Source organism: Rutilus rutilus, assembly GCF_951802725.1.
Source record: "Rutilus rutilus genome assembly, chromosome: 23".
In the NCBI taxonomy this organism is placed as follows: Eukaryota; Metazoa; Chordata; class Actinopteri; order Cypriniformes; family Leuciscidae; genus Rutilus; species Rutilus rutilus.
Window position 1 is genome coordinate 16422217 of NC_140233.1, and position 19046 is coordinate 16441262.

At 36.3% G+C, this 19046-nt stretch overlaps 1 protein-coding gene across 12 annotated transcripts in view; it reads right to left on the reverse strand.

Annotated features, from left to right (window-relative positions):
• The window catches only part of cadps2 (Ca++-dependent secretion activator 2), a 153667-nt gene that overhangs the window by 93959 nt on the left and 40662 nt on the right, over positions 1–19046 (reverse strand). For all 12 annotated transcript variants that reach the window (XR_014626027.1, XM_084397481.1, XM_084397480.1 and 9 more), the window contains exon 2: positions 17368–17481. Coding sequence is in view for 11 of the 12 variants with exons in the window: in XM_084397481.1 (XP_084253607.1) it covers positions 17368–17481 (114 nt within the window). In the remaining variant the exon portion in view is untranslated. The remainder of the gene's footprint in view (positions 1–17367; positions 17482–19046) is intronic.

The window sequence follows — 19046 nt, forward strand, 5'->3', positions numbered from 1 at the left end:
GTTGTGATACAACAAGAAATATTTTTTTAAATGTAAATATTTTTCAAGATTAGTATTTGTCATTATTATTATTATTATTATTATTATTATTATTACTCAGTAAAATTACTGGTTAATATGTCAGGGTCAATAAGTCTATAACTAAAAAAAAATAACTTTTTTTATGCCGTTGATTAAAATAGTTAAATGTCATGTGGTGCAACTCCCAAAAAATTTAATATAGTTTATAAACGAATAATTCTCAAAATGTGTGCATTACACACACCTCTTACACCTTGAATACTGTACATAACAAACGTCAATACAAAAAGTACGTTTCTAAGAATTTGCCACATGTTCTAGTATTTTTATAAATATCCTTTTCTTTATCTTATTATAATTGCTTCAACAGTGCTACAACAGTTTTGTAAATTCATGTCCAAATTTGGTGGAGGTTCCTGAATGGCTACAGCCCCTTTAATACAGATTACATACTTGTTTCCACAAACTTGTCTTTATACGCATATTACAGACAAAAGATAAACAAGGAACGAACTGAAGTAACAAGCCAAAATTCAATTAAATTCAGAAAACACAATGATTCATTAGAGAGAGAAAAGGCCCCGCTGAGAGAGTGGCAAATCTGCACAGGAGACCGTGAAAACACTTCGGTTTTCACTTTTCAGTAATTTCATTTTTTTACATTCGGTGACCGTGTCTGGGGGAAACCGAAGTTGGTGAGGCGCGACAGAAGCAGCAGATGGAGACGAATCGCAGCTCCTAACTGCGAGTAATGGAGCAGAACAAAGACACTTCAGCTGCCTCGTCTCAAGGAGGCGGGGGAATATATCTGTGTCGAAACTGCCATGATCTGGTAAGATGACAGAGATCGGTGCGCAACAGGAGGCAAACCTCATAGAGGGAAATTCCACATAAAAATGCTTTTACTCGGACACCTGTAGAGATTATACAGTTTTTTATTTAGATTTGAAGAAAGTGCTCATTTAGGTCCATTTGACATTGGCGTCTGGAAGTACTTACCTTAAGAATCAAACGGGATACATGTAATACAAAAACATACAGCTCAATTTGGTACAATACAAGGACATGAGAGGAAAAAAAGGCTTGAAATTTCCTCCCTGGAAATTTAAAACGTACCTACTTGTTCGTCCATGAATAGTACATTGGTGCCATTAAAAAGCCCATTCAAACGGTGGCAAAAAAACAACGATATTTGATATCTTGCAGTGCTTCTTAGTACCTGAATGAGTCAGTGAATAAGTGGCTTACTTTCCTGTAGAGAAAATTAATAGTTTCCTCCTGCCTCAGAAAGGACACGCAGGTGAAGTGACAGACAGGCAGGCATGCTGGGAGGACAAGGGCCTGCTCATTTCCTCTGTGCCATTTAGAAACTGAATTGAGCTAAATCATTCTGATGCAAGTAGACAATTCTGTGTTTTTTTTACTAACCTCTCTAGGCCTTATGTTATAAAGTCAGTGTCATAAGAGTCTAGTTATGAGTCGATTTTTGCAATTATCTCTGCATTTATTGTGTGCGTTAAGCTTTTTTCTCACTTTTTCCTACAGTGCTGCCTAAAACTGTAAAAGAGAATGTGTGTCAGATAAACTGGCCAAATGCAAGACACTGTGTACTAGTCTCCATGTCTTTTTCATAACACATAACACATATGTGAAGAGTCAGCACTAAAGAAGAGGAAATATGTAGTACTTTACATTTTTTCAAAGGTGATCCTTTACAAATGGCTAGTTCTGGTTTACGCTTGGCCAAACCAAGCATGCTATAATACACAATAGAGTAACAATACATGTGAGGAACCGTTTCGTCCAGCAGAAATATGGCACATAAAAAAAAGAGAGTGCCAATCAAAACTAAAATGAAGGAAATTATTCAATTCAAATCCTACAACATGGACAAATAAATGGCATTTTAAAATTGTTTAATTAAAGCTTGGTTACATGGAGGGTTGGGTATCAAGAACCGGTTCCAAATTCCCATAGAACCGTGGATTTGATAAGACATTCAAGACCTCGTGCATTTCGATTCCGCTAGAAGACGTGAAAGGGAACTAAATTCGGCACCCGCGCGCTACTTTCTATTCTGCCAATACTGAATTGAGTTCTCTTTCACGCCTTCTTGCGCTTGAACGGACAAATACGCACAAAATGATTACAAAATATCCCCGTAAACACAGTCAGTTTCGTCTTAAGTGAACGTAAACAGTTGAGAAAGAAAACGCATGTGTAACGGTATATTGGACCTGTGATTTAGGTCTTTAGGCCTAATAAACCTGCTGCGGTCTGTGTCAATGTTAATCAAAATGTTACTAAAGACAGAGAAAATTACTCACTGATCTTGACTGAATAACCTTTGTAGCTTTAATAAGGATTAATCTACTTTTCATTTATAAAAGTAACTATGCAGTGTTATCTTACATGATTACAACTTTGTTCAGTTATGTTTATTTGTGCTATTGCTAATTAAAGTGATACATAATCATAATGGTTATGTATGTAATAAGTCTTTTAAATTGCATTTAAAAAAATTGCCATATTATTTTCTTTCTTTTCTTTGAGTAAAATGCTGGGTTGTTTCAACACAAGTTTGGGTCAAATATGGACAAACCCAACTGTTGGGTTAAATTTTTAATTTACATTTTTTAAACCTAATGGTTGGGTTTGTCCATATTTGACCCAAACATGGGTTGAAACAACCCAGCATTTTTTAGAGTGAATAATTGTTTCCATTGTATATTTATCTGCCTATTTGGAAAGTGATAAAAAAAAATATCCTGAAAAGACATGTTGAATTTGCTTAAGACAATGTTTCAATTATTTGTATCATGTTAAGTGTAATATTTATTATTTTTCTATATTTTATTTAAATATTTATTTAATACTTTTATATAATATTAAATATTCTTATTATGTAATTAAATTAAAGCAATTACATAAAATGCTTTCATTAAAGCAATTAGGAACTCATTGCCGCACAAGTCCCCTTGCTTCATTATAACACTGAAAATGATACCCATTAAATTCTGCAATCACTGTTTTGCAAGGAAAATAAATGATAAATTCACGTTGATTGACAGCCGTAACCTGAGAAAAAATATTTGGTGCTACTTTAAATGTAGGAAACCTAGACAGCAAACTGTTTCATAAAGTTGTATTTGCTTACATTCCTCATACGCATCTGTCCAAACTGTACCACATTACCATGTTTTGTATATAATATACGCCTCTGCAGACAGTTGCAATTACACAATGGTGTCCAATGCCTCCATTTTGTGGTGGTGAAAATGTCAAACATTATTACTAATGAATCGCCCACCAAGGGATTTCCTCTCTCCCTGCTGCTTGACTTAATTGGTGGTTTAAAATCTCATTCAATTATTTATAACCAATGGTGTGCAAAGCTGTGCTCTGTCTGCAATGGAGAGATTAATAAGATACAGAGCCATTTGTGTAATTAAAGCTAATATGAGGAATTAATCCTGGCAGAAGAATGAAGGAGAATGACCGAGGTGCCTTGCTAACAGCAGGGAGCAGGTTATGAAGGAAGACTTGGAGATTATATATGGTGTATTTGACTTCATGAGGGGGGGGGGGGGGGGGTGATAAATAACCTCATACTATTGCTCTGTTCCGAAACCTAACGAGTTGTCTACCTAGACCACATCATGAGGACTGTCCTAAAAGTAAGGCAGCACCTTATCGACAACTTCAAAGTGTTCTCGTTTACTCATCCTCATGTCATTCCAAACCTGAATGGCTTTATTTTGAGGGCTGTTTCAACTGTTCTTGTCCATACAATGAAAGTCAATGGGATGCAAAACAGCACCGGATCCCATTGACTTTCATTGTATGGACAAAACAGACTTTTCTTTTTTTAACAGATTTTTTATTTCTGGTTGAACAATCCCTTTAAAATACCTTGCTTTGGCCAAATTGTAAAGCATAACTTGCACTCTAAAGAAGGCAATCAGAATCCACTGCAACAAGCTCAATGTAAAGGTTATTTAAGATGGTGGAAGAAGCAGAGAAGTTGATTATAAAATTGTTTGAATATACAGTACCGTTCAAAAGTTTGGTGTCATTAAAATGTTGAAATGTTTTTGAAAAAAAAGTCTCTTATGCTCGCCAAGGCTGCATTTATTTGATCAAAAATACAGGAAAACCGGTAATATTATAAAATAATATTACAATTCAAAATAACTTTTCTATTTAAAATGTAATTCATTCCTGTGATGCAAAGTTGAATTTTCAGTCTTCAGTGTCAGATTTCTATGGAAGCTTGTTTCCGCCACAAAATAAAACATTTTAAAAGATAATTGCGACTTTTTATCTCACAACTGCGAGATTACAGTCGCAATTCTGAGAACTAAAGTCAGAATTGCGAGATATAAAGTCAGAATTGCATGAAATAAAGTCAGAATTGCGTGAAATAAAGTCAGAATTGCGTGTTATAAAGTCAGAATTCTTACTTTTTTTCTCACAATTGCGACTTTATATCACACAATTCTGACTTTATAACACGCAATTGCGAGTTTATATCTCGCAATTCTGACATCTTTTCTCAGAATTGTGAGATATAAACTCAGAATTGTGAGATATAAACTCAGAATTGTGAGATATAAAGTCCAATTCTAAGGAAAAAAAAGACGGACTTTTTTTCTTTTTTTTTTACCTCGGAATAGTTTATATCTCACAATTCTGACTTTATAACATGCAATTCTGACTTTATAACTCCCAATTGCGACTTTATTTCTCAGAATTGCGACTTTATATCTCGCAATTGCGACTTTATTTCTCAGAATTGCGACTTTATATCTCGCAATTGCGACTTTATTTCCCAGAATTGCGACTTTATAACACGCAATTCTGACTTTATATCTCGCAATTGCGACTTTATTCCTCAGAATTGCGACTTTATTTCACGCAATTCTGACTTTATAACACGCAATTGCGAGTTTATATCTCGCAATTCTGACATCTTTTCTCAGAATTGTGAGATATAAACTCAGAATTGTGAGATATAAACTCAGAATTGTGAGATATAAAGTCCAATTCTAAGGAAAAAAAAGACGGACTTTTTTTTTTTTTTTTTTACCTCGGAATAGTTTATATCTCACAATTCTGACTTTATAACATGCAATTCTGACTTTATATCTCCCAATTGCGACTTTATTTCTCAGAATTGCGACTTTATATCTCGCAATTGCGACTTTATTTCCCAGAATTGCGACTTTATAACACGCAATTCTGACTTTATATCTCGCAATTGCGACTTTATTCCTCAGAATTGCGACTTTATTTTTCACAATTCTGACTTCATATCTCGCAATTGTGAGAAAACAAGTCAGACTTGTGAGATAAAAAGTCGCAATTATTATTATTTATTTATTATTCATTGGCGGAAACAAGCTTCCATAGATTTCTGAATACTCAAGAATGTAAAATCAGACAACTATATTAATGAAAACATAGCCATAGGACATCTTTTGTTTATCTTTTGTTTTTAATAGGCAACTGCTGTTTTATTAAACACTCAATGCTCTTAACTTACATATTAGTTGTTTTTTTATAACTAAAAGCTTTCTTGAAAGTGCAGTCAGTAATTCTTAGAAAAATACTGCCAAAAGTCTTGGATTTATACTGACACCTAAGCTCAGTTTTGGTCACATTAGATCATGCATTCAGTATGCATTCATTAGATTCAGTATGCTAACCCAGTGTCCTAAAACGTTGTCAGAAGTGTTCTTGAATAATATCTTCAACATTGTTCATTTAAAATTTTGATTACAACATTATGACAACCAGTTGAAAACTATTTTACCCAGTGTATGCCTGTTATGCAAGTTTTATGCTTTCAATAAACCTGCGCTGTTAGCGTAGCAACATGCTAACATTTCTATGCTCTTTGTGTTTAACGCAAAGTTGCGGCCTCAATGGAGCAATTCAAAACAATCACTTACAAGGTTACTCCATCTGTATGCACTAGATAGCAAGGACTGCTCACTAGATTTTAGAAATGAGCTTATGTAACAGTCTTGATCTCAAGCAGAGGATATGGATGACTAACGCAACTCTCTCTCTCGTGCCAAAATACAAATGAATAACTGTTTCGTTTGGTAGCTATCAAATTTTTACCAATATCTTTTAAAGCAAAACTAAGCCTGAGGGTTGCAATTCAATACTGAAATATAGAGCCTTCAAATGGTCAAAAGTTAAAGATTGTTTATAAATCTCTCGTAAAGTCTGGGAAAGACTGTGAGTGGCGGACCGTATTATATGCTTCCCCATGAATAAAACATACCTGCTGTTCGCACATTAAAAACATTTAAATCTTCTCTCTCGCTTTCTCATCCCCCTTTTTTTCAAAATCTAGATGGAGTGACTCGATAAACAACTATAGGACGGCTCATTGCTTAAGAGCCTGAGAAAATGACTGCAAAACTGAAGATGCCTTTAGAGTCGTGACACGCACTGATTCAAACCCTTTTGTTTGATTTCTAGAACAAAGAGCAATTCCCTTACATGTGTATTTACATGAATATGAATGTTGAGTCACATCTCCCACTGGCAAAAAAAACCTGCTCCATTTATATCTCTATTGTGTTTGTCCCTTTTCACAAACTCGCTCAAGCATTTCGTCTTATCGAGTTTCATGTGAACTCGAGCTCTGCCTTCGGACTCGCTCCTGGCAGTCAGATTACTCACATCTGAATAGAAATCTGTGCTGCTTTTCCAGCCTCAGTCGTTCCCCAAGAAAAAAATATATATGATGGGGAATCACCTCAAACCCGAAGACGTGATGTTTTGTACACAATTCAAAACTGTTGATGCCGTTTCGAAGAAGTATGGTGCAAGTTTCCATTGGCAACGAGGGACCTTCTGACAAACTGCTTGGCAAGACACAATACCACTCTGGAAACTTTCTAGGAGTAAAAGCAGAAAAATAAGAGACCAAATGAGAGCGACTGGAAGTAATGAGCAGTACAGGACCATGTCTGGGCACACAACCAGTCAATCAACTCTGTAATTGGCTCTTCTCTAGTAAAACCTATAATACTAATCAGACCTACTGTACATTGAGTTTGTTTGGAGAGTTCTGTGACAATGAATACAAAGAAACTGATGAAGTAATGTATGAGACTAGCCAAAAATAGAGAGAAAAAGAGAGAAAAGTAGGAGGTATAGGAAGGTTTTCATAAGTTTTAAAAGGAAAGAAAATTAAAAAAGCGATGTAACTGTACGAATGAATGTCAGAAAGAAATGTAGAATGGGATTTAGAGAAAGAAAGAGGGCAAAAAAACCCTTTACTTATGGCTCTGACAGCCTTCAAAGTCGGTGCCTGCAGCTATTCTGTTTGCAGTGCTGTCACACAGTAATCCAATTGAGAACCTCTGGGTGGTAAACACATGGGAAAAGAGTGAAAAACAAATGTGAGGTAGAGAGAGAATGTGGAGGGGGCAAAAAAAAAAAAAAAAGAGCAGATCATGACAACCTCGGGCTGAATGTGTACAGAAATGATTCTGCCCTGGCTAAAGGGCAAACAACTCGTAACAAAACAAACACATTGGGACTCTGTCTATTGTCTCGCGTGTTTGTGTTAGGAACATGTTTAAGGGCAAAGCCTTGTTGATTCCTCAAGATACTCTGTAAGACAATGATGAAAAAGTCAGAAGCAGAGGGACTGGTCAAAATGTAATGTGCAAAACTCAAACACCATGATAAATCAACCAGAGATATGATTTTTTTTTTTTGGTGAGGTTGCACAAAATCTTTTCGATCCTGCACCCCAAAATGATTTCATTAGCTGAAGGAACTTTTTAGGGAATTCTATTCGCTGCCTTGCAAGAAATCCTACAAGTTCACAGTCAACATAAAATGGTTTTCATAACCCATGTTTCATCCATTTTTCACAGGCAAAATCCAGTCTCTTTAATGGGAATCCACACAAATATTCACCCAATATTTTCTCTTGAAATCCCATGATGTTAAACTCTCAAAAAGTGTACAATTATTGTACTTCACACTTAACACTACAATAAAGGTTAACAAGTTAACATTAGTTCATGTAGTAGCTAACAAGAACTAACAATGAATAATATTTCATTTTTAAATCAACATTAATCCAGATCAATTAAAAAAAATGCACAAAATTTTCTTTGGTAGTTTTGGTATGTTACTTAATACATTAATTAAGGCCAACAAATCAAACTTTGATGTACACTCTAAAAAATGCTGGGTTGTTTTAACCCAATGTTGGGTTAAAAATGCAATTTAAAAATGGACAAACCCAGCCGTTGGGTTACATTTTTAATGTAACCAATGCAATTTGTCCATTTTTTAATTGCATTTTTGATTTTGTCCAAAATGCAATTTGTCCATTTTTAAACTGCATTTTTTAACCCAACGTTGGGTTAGTCCATATTTGACCCAACATTGGGTTAAACCAACCCAGCATTTTTTAGAGTGTAAAGTGTAACCTACATCATCAAGTGTAACATTTAAAAACCAGACTAATATTATACAATACTATCCTCATTAAAGGGTTAGTTCACCCAAAAATGAAGTTTCTGTCATTATCATTCCAAACCCGTAAGACATTTGTTCATCTTCGGAACACAAATAAAGATATTTTTGATGAAATCCGAGAGCTTTCTGTCCTCTTCATAGACAATTATCACTTTCGAGGTCCAGAAAGGTAGTAAAACATCGTTAAAATAGTCCATGTGACTACAGTGGTTCAACCTTAATGTTATGAAGCGACGAGAATACTTTTTTGAACTAACATTTTTGGGTGAACTAACCCTTTAAAGTGTCGTTTGAATATGAATGCATTTTTCCAAGGGGTACAGGATTTTTGCACGACACAATCATGGAAAATTACAGACCACTGTGCCACATTACACAATCAGCCATCCATTAAGTGAGGCTTATTTTATCATAACTTATAACTACTGGTTATGGCCTGCAGACGATGCAGACAGCCAGTCTATAGGGAGAGAGGGCTGACTTCATTACCTAATCGCTACAATACAGCAAATTCTACAGCCTCTCAACACTAATTCCCTGCCCTGTCTGCCCTCGTCGAGAACGGCTGAAATCATTTTCATAAACAGCATTGAGAAAATAAGTGCTCTAACCTGCGGCGACCCGAATACAGCTTTCGCTCGGCATGATTGGCTATTTTTTCCATAACAATAGAGGAAGGTTGAAGGTTGATCTTGTGGAGGCATTTTATTTCTGTTGGTGATGGCCTCTGAAGTGGACATGGTAACCTGGATGGACCCTAAAGAGACCTTTATTCTTTGAAGAAATGTTCACATTTATTTGATATAATTTCTTTTAAGGCCATGGTGTTTCTAAGTTTTTAATTGATGTGATTACCATGTCCAATTTAAATTTAAATCACAGCTTCAGGAGTGAAATTAGAGAAAACGCAATTAACCAAACTATTTAGGAATGCCAATTAAACACTGCCGGGGTGCCTGAAGAATATGGGAGTCTTAACTTATGCAAAACTCTCTGTAAAATGGAAGTAAAAGGTCATACGCTGAGTAATGCACCCCAGGATCGATTTGATTCTCACCCCTTTATCCATATTTGGCCGCCAGTTTCTCCCCCAGTTCCCCTGACCTTTTGGATATTATTTCTAATTCCACAATAGTCTCTCATCGCACAAAGTTGCAGAGGATGCGGTGAAATGCTTTTGGTGTGTGTATTCTTCATTACCTCCAGCGTGTAGATGTCCACTATGCATCACGAGTCAGCTAGTTCACAATCCATCCACTGACCTGCTGCATAGAAAACTGGAAAGCACTTTTACTACCTGATTGGCTGATTACAAGGTAATAGGTTGATATATTGTTTAAAGTTCTGAGGCACCTACAGTGAACCACCACTAAACAGCATGTAAGATCAAAACAAACCATGACTGACCATACATGTCAGTCAGGCGGCTTATGTTTAAGTAGGCGGTTCTTGACCAGAATAAGCTGAAATGTGGACCAGACTTTATTTTAGTCAGTGTCGCTCAGGCGACCCGAGTTCAAGTCCCGGCTCGAGGTCCTTTGCCAGTCCCGTTCACCTCTCTCTCCTTCCTGTTGTTTTCTGTCTCATCTACACTGTCCAATTTAATAAGGCATTAAAAAAAACACAAAGGCCAAAATAGGTCTGGCTAATAAGGTGAGGTCACATTTACCGTTGCTCTGAGAAATTTTGCAGGCAAAATCCAGCCATTTCTGGCACAAAAAAAAATCTGATTTAAAGCGGGGCTCAGTAGTTTCGGGATTTCTTCGCTGTATTCTCGCTTTTTGCTCGCAGGTTTCTCTCTAGAGCTCCCCCACAGCTTCGGAATAGATATTTGACAACACTGTTGTAAAAACTTGTTGGCGATTCTCAGAAAGCAGAGGCTAGTAGATCAACTACATCAAAGCAGATGGGACATTCTTTAAAACGTCTTCTTCATTCGGGTTCGAACAGCGTGAGGGAGCGCAAAACAGCATTTTAGCAGATTTCTTTTGGCCGTAAAGCAATTGTTTACATCGCGAGACCTGATATTACGCGATACTTCCTGACGCGGCGGCCGGCGGCCCGCCGGCTCAAAGTTGCAAGTGCGGATTTTCCGCTCACGGGCACCAGGGGGGTGCGAAACGACCACCATTCAACCCGAAATAAGTAATATAACCATTCCAATGACTCTGAAACTGTTCAGTTAAGGTACAAAAGTTACTTAGTTCACCTTTAAATCACGCCTGATACAGATCAGAATTTGTTGCACATGCTTAAAACACAAAAATCCACATGAGATCAGATTTTTTCACATCTGTTCTGAGCCACTTCAAAATTTGGTTTTAAATCAGATACATATTCAATATTTGGACATCTTACCTGCGTGTAAACGCTTATATACGATTCCCCTTGAAATTCCAAGCCACCACAAGGCGAGAGCCACATGTTAGATAGCTTTTTAATGTCATATTATGACGCAAACGTGCCTGAATGCGCTCACACTAAAACTCGCAGCTTATTCTTTTACTAAGGTGGAAACTTTAGTTTAGACTTTAAGAAATTGCACACACACACAAACAATCAGGAGCGTTGAAACTAGTTTTCAACCTCTGCCACGTGAATCAACAGCTTCGCCACTGAAGGCTTATCATAGACTATTTCTCAGCAAATTAGTTGATAACTTCGCTGTTTTTGTAAACAAACTAACAAGCATCATTATTACATACAGACGCACGCAGCCAATTATCTCTCTCTCTCTCTCTCTCTCTCTTTAATTCCTTCAAATAAAATAAATCTTACAGAGCTACTAAAATAACAGGCTAAATGGAAATTACCGCTATTTTCCAGTCTAAATCCGTTCAGACAGATTTTGTGCTGCAAACATCCATGACAGCTTTTAACTTATACATACTGGTAAATAATCATGGCCACCCGATGTGAATTATAAAATAGTTTTAGTACGGCCATTCAAAACCGAGGGTCAACCATGTTGCATAGTAAAGCGATCACCAACGGAATCATTTCGGGAGGTGATTAATGTAAACACAGATATCGGGTACCAGTCGTGTCTAAAGTGAATGTAAACAGGATGGACAAAAAGAAACGTATATGGTCAAAAATCTGATCTGTGCATTAAGACATGCAGTTTAAACACTGCCTTTAATAGGAAACCACATGTTTGGGAGTTTCGAGTGAGGGCAAAAGAGTTCCCCATGCAGATTTCACTCATGTTTATGTTGGTCACACGAATTCGCCATGCTGACCAACAGAACGCTGCTTGGTTTGAATGTGACTGCACATTAACAATGGACCACTTTCCCCACAAAATTGTGACCGCACCTTTAGACATTTATTCAGCTAGTGCGAGTGGTTCAGACAAGATATAGACAGATTAATCATGGTTTAGAGCCTCTTATCAGAGCTGAGAGCACTGTTTGAATCGCTAAATCCATTTGGACTGAAACTGTGTTTTCGAATTGAAGATTACTTCAACATTATTTTTCGTTGTGTGAAACTGATTCTATCAAGCCACAAGGGCTCTTATTGCCCAAATAATTTCTGAGAAGATAACATTATTGAAATCAGTGACATGAATGATACAAAAACTGAACCACCTCTTTTCTGACAAATTTCCCCCAGACATTTTATCATTTCAAATAAGCATCCAAGTCAATATAACTTTGTTTCTTGGCATTTATCAGTCAGACAGTAAAACTAGAGTTTCATATATTCTAGAGAAAAGTAATAGCACACCTTTCTTTAACAAGCCATATGATCTGATGTACAGTATCACTCATGTACTAAGTACCAATGAAGCAGGGATGAGATGCACTAAATGCAAGGTTGGCTCAGGTTTAAGGGCTTAGTTAAATCAATAGTAATGGGTATGCCTGCCTTTGGAGCAACGGGGTAAAATGTCTCACCAAGGGGATAAAAATGGTCACCGTTATGTGAAATCTATATAATCTTTATATATTAAGCATACCTGAACTTTAACCATCAGGCTAATACCACCAAATATGGGGCCCTAATCATGAATTTTACATTAGATTAGGCCGTAATGGGAAGGTTGATGTTATTATTGATCGAAATGAGTCTATGGCAACATATTGATGCTGCACACAATGGAAAGCTGCCATAATCAATAAATGGCAAAGGCTGAGGAGGACAGAGGATAAAAATGGCAGCTCTTCTGTTCACACACAATAGCTCTATTATTATAATTGAAGATAATTTGACAGGTCCTCAGAGCGTAATAAAAGGAAGTGCATTCTAAATCAATGCCTTTTTTTTTAGCTTAGTGCCAGTATAGAGCAGCTTAACTTGCAAAAAGCAAGTACTAAACAGCTCCTTATCAGTCCTTTATCAAAAGCAAACAACATTCAGGATCCGCAAATGCAAGATTGAAGCTTGTGGGAAATAATAAACAGGCTAGAGGAAATATGTTAGCTGGCTGGAAGATAACAAAAAAAAGGATGTATTAATAAAATATGAAAACAGCAGAATTCCCCCTGTGTTCTCAGACTAAGGCCTGAATTCCATTAGAAAACACTGAAAAATAGGTTAAGATTAAAAGTAAAATACAACAAAAAAAAGTTCATTTAATTAAATCATTTTTAGTTTTTACGTTCCTACGTACGTTCTTACGTTTACTGTTTTCCTATTGTGACATATCTAAGTGAAATGGCTTCTCAAACAAGAAGGGCAGGAATTGATTTTGTCCAAGAGGAATTGATTAGAGTCCAAACTCAGTCCTGGAGGGCCACTGTCCTGCAGAGTTTAGCTCCAACCCCAATTAAACACACCTGAACCAGATAATCAAGGTCTGATTATCTGGTTCAGGTGTGTTTAATTGGGGTTGGAGCTAAACTCTGCAGGACAGTGGCCCTCCAGGACTGAGTTTGGACACCCCTGGATTAGACGGTTGTGGTTTGCTATTGGTCGATATCATGTGATTGACAGGTTGTCCCGCCCTCGTGCCAGTAAACGCGTCATCAGAGAGAAGAGATGCCGCTGCAAGAGGGAGGGGGAAGTTATTTTGATTAAATATTATGAGGGCACATGAATTAAAAAAAAAAAAAAAAATATATATATATATATATATATATATATATATATATATATATATATATATATATATATATATATATATATATATTTATAATAAATACTGCAACATTCCATAAAAAAAAATCAGATGTCAATTTTGATTTCATGGTGACTTGAAAAGCTGTTAACGTCTTTTACAACCACTGAGCTCTGGCCAATCCAAAGGCCAAACCAAAGGCACTGAACTCTCACACCTGTAGTTCATCTTGGTTTTGGCACTTTCAGCATCAGTGGGATGCTCCCACGTCCTGTAAACCCACTAAAAATATCTCAGCGGAGAGGAAGAGATCTGCAGGGACTAATCCTACATCTTTAATTCACAGCACATTCTGTCATAATCAATGAAAGCAGTGGCAGGCAGCTCCTGCTTGACTGACACGCTAATGAGAGTTATGTCTACACCGTGAACATGAGAGCTATTTTTTGTGTCAGAAATGGCATTCTTTAAACGTAAAAAAGAGAGTGTAGAACCTCTTTTGAGGATTTTACTCTACTGATTGCCTCACTAAGTATGTGACCCTTTATGATCCACAAAGTCTCACCAAAAAACCAAAGTGGGGATCTATTTTCCACACAATAATTAACATTATTTAGGGGAATCACTCTCATATTTAAATAGGATTATTTGCGAGAAAGCTCTAAGATACAACAGGTTACTTGGTAACCTGGCTAGGCGTCATAAAGAATGTGTGTTTGTGATTTATGAGATCTTCAGAGTTGATCTCAGTCCAGCTTGGCTTATACTAATTGACTGTGATTCTGAGTGCAGCATTCTGTTACTTCAGTAAAGTCTACAAAGGGGTTTCAAAGAGTTGAGTTAAAGAATAACTTAACGCCTTAATTTGAGGCCAGTCCACTCACACTGACTGAAGTAATGACTATTAAAACATTAAACACAAAACGGAAATGGGGAGAAGTAGGAAGAAATAATGAAATAAGAAGCAATAACATGGTTTCGTCAGAATCTTAAATGACCAAATTCATTAATTAATTTTAAACATCATTAGATAATTATTAAAATGGGCAAATATTTGTACATATATGTAATCATTGCATGATCAAATGTTCGATTAAGGTCACAGGAATTTTATCTGCAATAATTAAAAATCATTTAAAAAAAGGATACTTCTGATCCTACATGTTGATTGGTCAATACAAATTTGTGTTATACACAAATGTAACCAGCCTATTTAAACTAAAATCAGCTAATCAAATAAGTGTTTGCCATCACCATAGATGTTCTATTTCATAATTCCAGACCGCCGGATACGGTTAAACATGGAGAAAAATGGTCATGCGTTCGCGTACGATACTATAATCTCGTATTGATTCAGTCACATGTGGCCTTGACCAATGACGTACCGGAGTCCATAAAATCTTCTGTTTACGTCATGGTCTGTCTCTGTCATTCTTGTGTTTCTTAACATTGTTTCTTAATACAACAATCAAACCTTTTTTTATTTTAAGCAAAGCTTCATGGGATTGCAGTTCTTTCCTTCATAAAAGCTGGTAAGTACACAGTCTTGAAACTTTGTCATTTATTTTGATTTTTTAAATAGTTTTTTGCTTCAAATGAAAGTTTATAATGTGCTTCACCTTGCACCTGCTTGGTTTGGTTCATGGCTTATAACTCTTCAATGAAGACTTTTTAAAATCTTCCAGAATCAAGTCCGCTGAAGAAGTAGCCAGTCACTGTTGCACTCCATACAGGTTGCATGAATACCCCTTTTTACTGTCTGCACTACAAGTGATGAGTGACAAAACTAGGATGCAACAAAACTAGTGATAAACTAACCAATAATTGACTACACAGTGCAACTCCCATCAGACATTTCTTTCTCCTCTTCATCTTCTAAATAATGAATGACAACACAAAGTCTCTGGTGAAACACTGTGGCGTAAGCCACAAAAAACCCACAGAAGCTGAAAAGATGCTTTGATTTCTGCATGATGGCCAGTGAATGACAATTTGGAACTTTGATCAGCCAACCCAGAGTCCTCCACATGTGCTTGAGCGACTATCAGACCAAACTTCAAAGAGCTGCTTCCCATCCAGTGCAATTAATAGAGCGGAGAGTCAACTGATATGATATGACATGATGATCCTGTTAGGACGTGAGAGGCATATCCTGTTCTAAAAGAAAATGAAATTAAGAGAGAAAGTGATGAAAGCAAGAAAGAGGGTGATTGACAATGAAAGACGTAAAAAGGTAAAAACACTGATTCGAACGGCTTGTCTGAGACCTTTCTTATTTTTGCCCGTTTGTTATTCGCTGGAAACGTTACATGCCTCCTCGTACCATTAAACGAACATGAAAGACTTGAATACAGATAAAAAAGTGAGTGTGTGAAAGAAAAACGAATTCCACCAAGGTAGGTAAAGCAATTTAAAGGGGTGGTTGATTATGATTTCACTTTTCTAACTTTAGTTAGTGTGTAATGTTGCTGTTTGAGCATAAACAACATCTGCAAAGTTACGAAGCTCAAAGTTCAAAGTAAAGGGATATATTTGCTTTTAAAGAAATTGCTTTTTAAGGACTACAACAAACGACTGTTAGAGACTACATATTCCTACCGGGTTAGTGACATCACCAACCCTAAAATGTACATAAACCCCGCCCCCGGAACATGATTTATAGATTATCAAGACAGAATATGCTAATCATTGACTAGAAGATAAGTCTACATAAGCTACATAAATTCATCAACTAACCATTCAGAAACGTCCTGTTGCATTCTACATGTTGTCACCTCTTCTCTAGTCTCTCCATCATTGTCTGAATCCAGTTTGAACATAAAAGGTTAAAAGTTTTTGAAATTTTCAGTGCATGAGTGCAAGCTGTTGAAGCTCCGCCCTCTATGCCGGGAGCAGCAGCTCATTTGCATTTAAAGGAACAGACACAAAAGCGTTTTTGCTCACCCTCAAAAATTGACAATTTTAACATGCTATATAAAAATATCTGTGGGATATTTTGAGCTAAAACTTCACATACACACTCTGGGGACATCAACAACTTGTGAACATCTTGTGAAAAGGGCATTATACCACCCCTTTAAAAAAAGCCCACTTGTGCAGCAGTCCACAAATAATTCAGTTATTCAAGAAATAACTGATATCAGTTATTCAGAAATATTGATTCAAGAAAATCAATTTTCAAAAATGTATCAGCTGACCAAAGCAAAAAGTCTCAGGCTTCTTCTGCAGGTGCAAAAAAAAGAAACAATTCTTGGATCTGGGATTTTTGTAGGTCAGTCCAACAGCTCTAAAAAAAAAAAAAATTCTCCTTTGAAATTTCCTTCAGACATCATTTATCTTTCAACCAACCACCAAAGAGAAGGACTCCTAGTAGACATAATATAACAAAAAGAATGGCAGTGTCTACAACAACATGGTGGATGTAGTACATATTCTTTCGGATTTCTTTCATATGACACACATTAATACTCTATAGAACAATTTTTTTACCGGTCATAAATTCGTTCCTCATTGAACAAAGTGCCTACTCTCAAACAATATCTGGTTTCAGACTCAGCTTTAGTTTGAAGCCTGTGTAAATAAAGCAAGTGCCTACCAATGCAGACACAACACACAATAATAAGACAATAATTCTACAAACTCAAAATGACAACATGAAAAAGGTCACTTCAACTATAGACACTTCAGTCACATACTAATGGCCGGCTGGCCGCACACGTTGAAAGTAGTATATTTGATACGGAAATGAATTTGATTCTTGCCTCGTAGTAACTCCGCACGGCGTTGCAGAAAGCCTCATCGGCGACAATCTGTGTCTCTCCTTTCAGGAAGGCCTGGAAACGCTCCTTTACCACCTGTAACTGCTGCTTGTTTAGCTGAGAAAAGAAAAGAGAAAAAACAAGTTTACTGAAGATGTGATCAGTGGAAAATCAGTGGTATTACTTCTCATTTCTTCAGTGAATAAGAGATATATAGTTTTTAATAATGCTTTCTATAGCACCTCTTCTGTTAACCCTTTAAAACCGGATGTGTTGTCGACGACACAGCCAACCAAGCTGTATTCATGTCACTGTAACTCTTCAACCGTTTGCAGTATCAAAATAATTCAAATAGTTCCTGGAAGTAGACATTGTGCGCTTTTCGCCAATATACGGCTACAAATGACAGCAGCGCGGGATGGAAGGATTTGAACAGAGAGATATGACACGCGGCAGGTTAGAGTGTTTTGGATTGCATAAAATAATAAAAGAAACAAACAAATACATGGCGAAATAAGTGTTAGACAGCAGAAGACGGGATTGGGATGATTTTTAATGAAATTTGGGAGGCGGATGGCCGTTACTCTTTCACGTATCTAAGCATGTAGTGCGTGCATGTGTATGTGTGCGTGCCTATGAATGCGTGCATTTGTATGTGTGTGTGTATGACAAAAAGCGTCCTAAATGAAAACTGTGCAACCCAATGTCACAAAAAAGAGTTGTATATATGTATTACAGTTCATTTCTCAACTTTAAAGTGTTGGTTTCTTTCGTTCATGATTTTTTCTGTTTTTTTCTAAATAAAAATCAGTAAATTTACTCTTGTTTTTTTTATTTTTGTCTATTTAAATTCTATTTACAAACTCACCACACACAATAATGGTCAATAACTGTAATTTGTTGAAAGCTTATCTTTTTCTGCAAAAGATGACTCCTTGCACATGAAGATAGCACATTGTTTTAGAATTTTAAAATTGCCATTTTCTGCTAAATTGTTATTTGTAATTGCATTTAACTAATAAAGCACATGGAAATGGCTTTCCATAAATACAAATATCCTCATTTTACTCGTCTGTATTCATAGATGTTTTTCGCCATTACTGATGTTTTGGTTATGATGAATAATGAGAGGAAAAACACAATTATTTTCCCATCCCTTAATGTGTTTCTAAAGCTGATGTAAAATCAGCAGGAACTGTGGAACAAATACATCGGTAATGTTTTAGAGGGAAAAAAAATAGCGATAAAAAAATAAAAAAAAACTTTTTGCTTAAAAAAAGAAAAAAAGAACATTAGTCATACTCTTTGATGTTGTTTGGAGGGGATTATATCCAATCACGTTTACCCACAGGGCGCATAAGACTAGGTAGCTTCAGAAATCAGGACTATTAACAGTCATAATCATAGTTATGACTCATAAATTGACATCCAGGATCGGCTTTGGCACAGACCTTGCCTATGGTTGGAAATTCCTAAATAGAAGGAGCCGTCAAGTAACAAAACACAAATACATGAGATGGCAGTTCATAATGCAGTTCAAACAATCTGTTAAAAAAAAAAAAAAAAAGAAAGAAATTAATACTTATAAAATATTTCCATTTCAAATAAATGCTGGTCTTTTGAACGTTCTATTCATCAAATAATCCAATTATCAAGTAAAACTGTTTTCAACATTGATAATA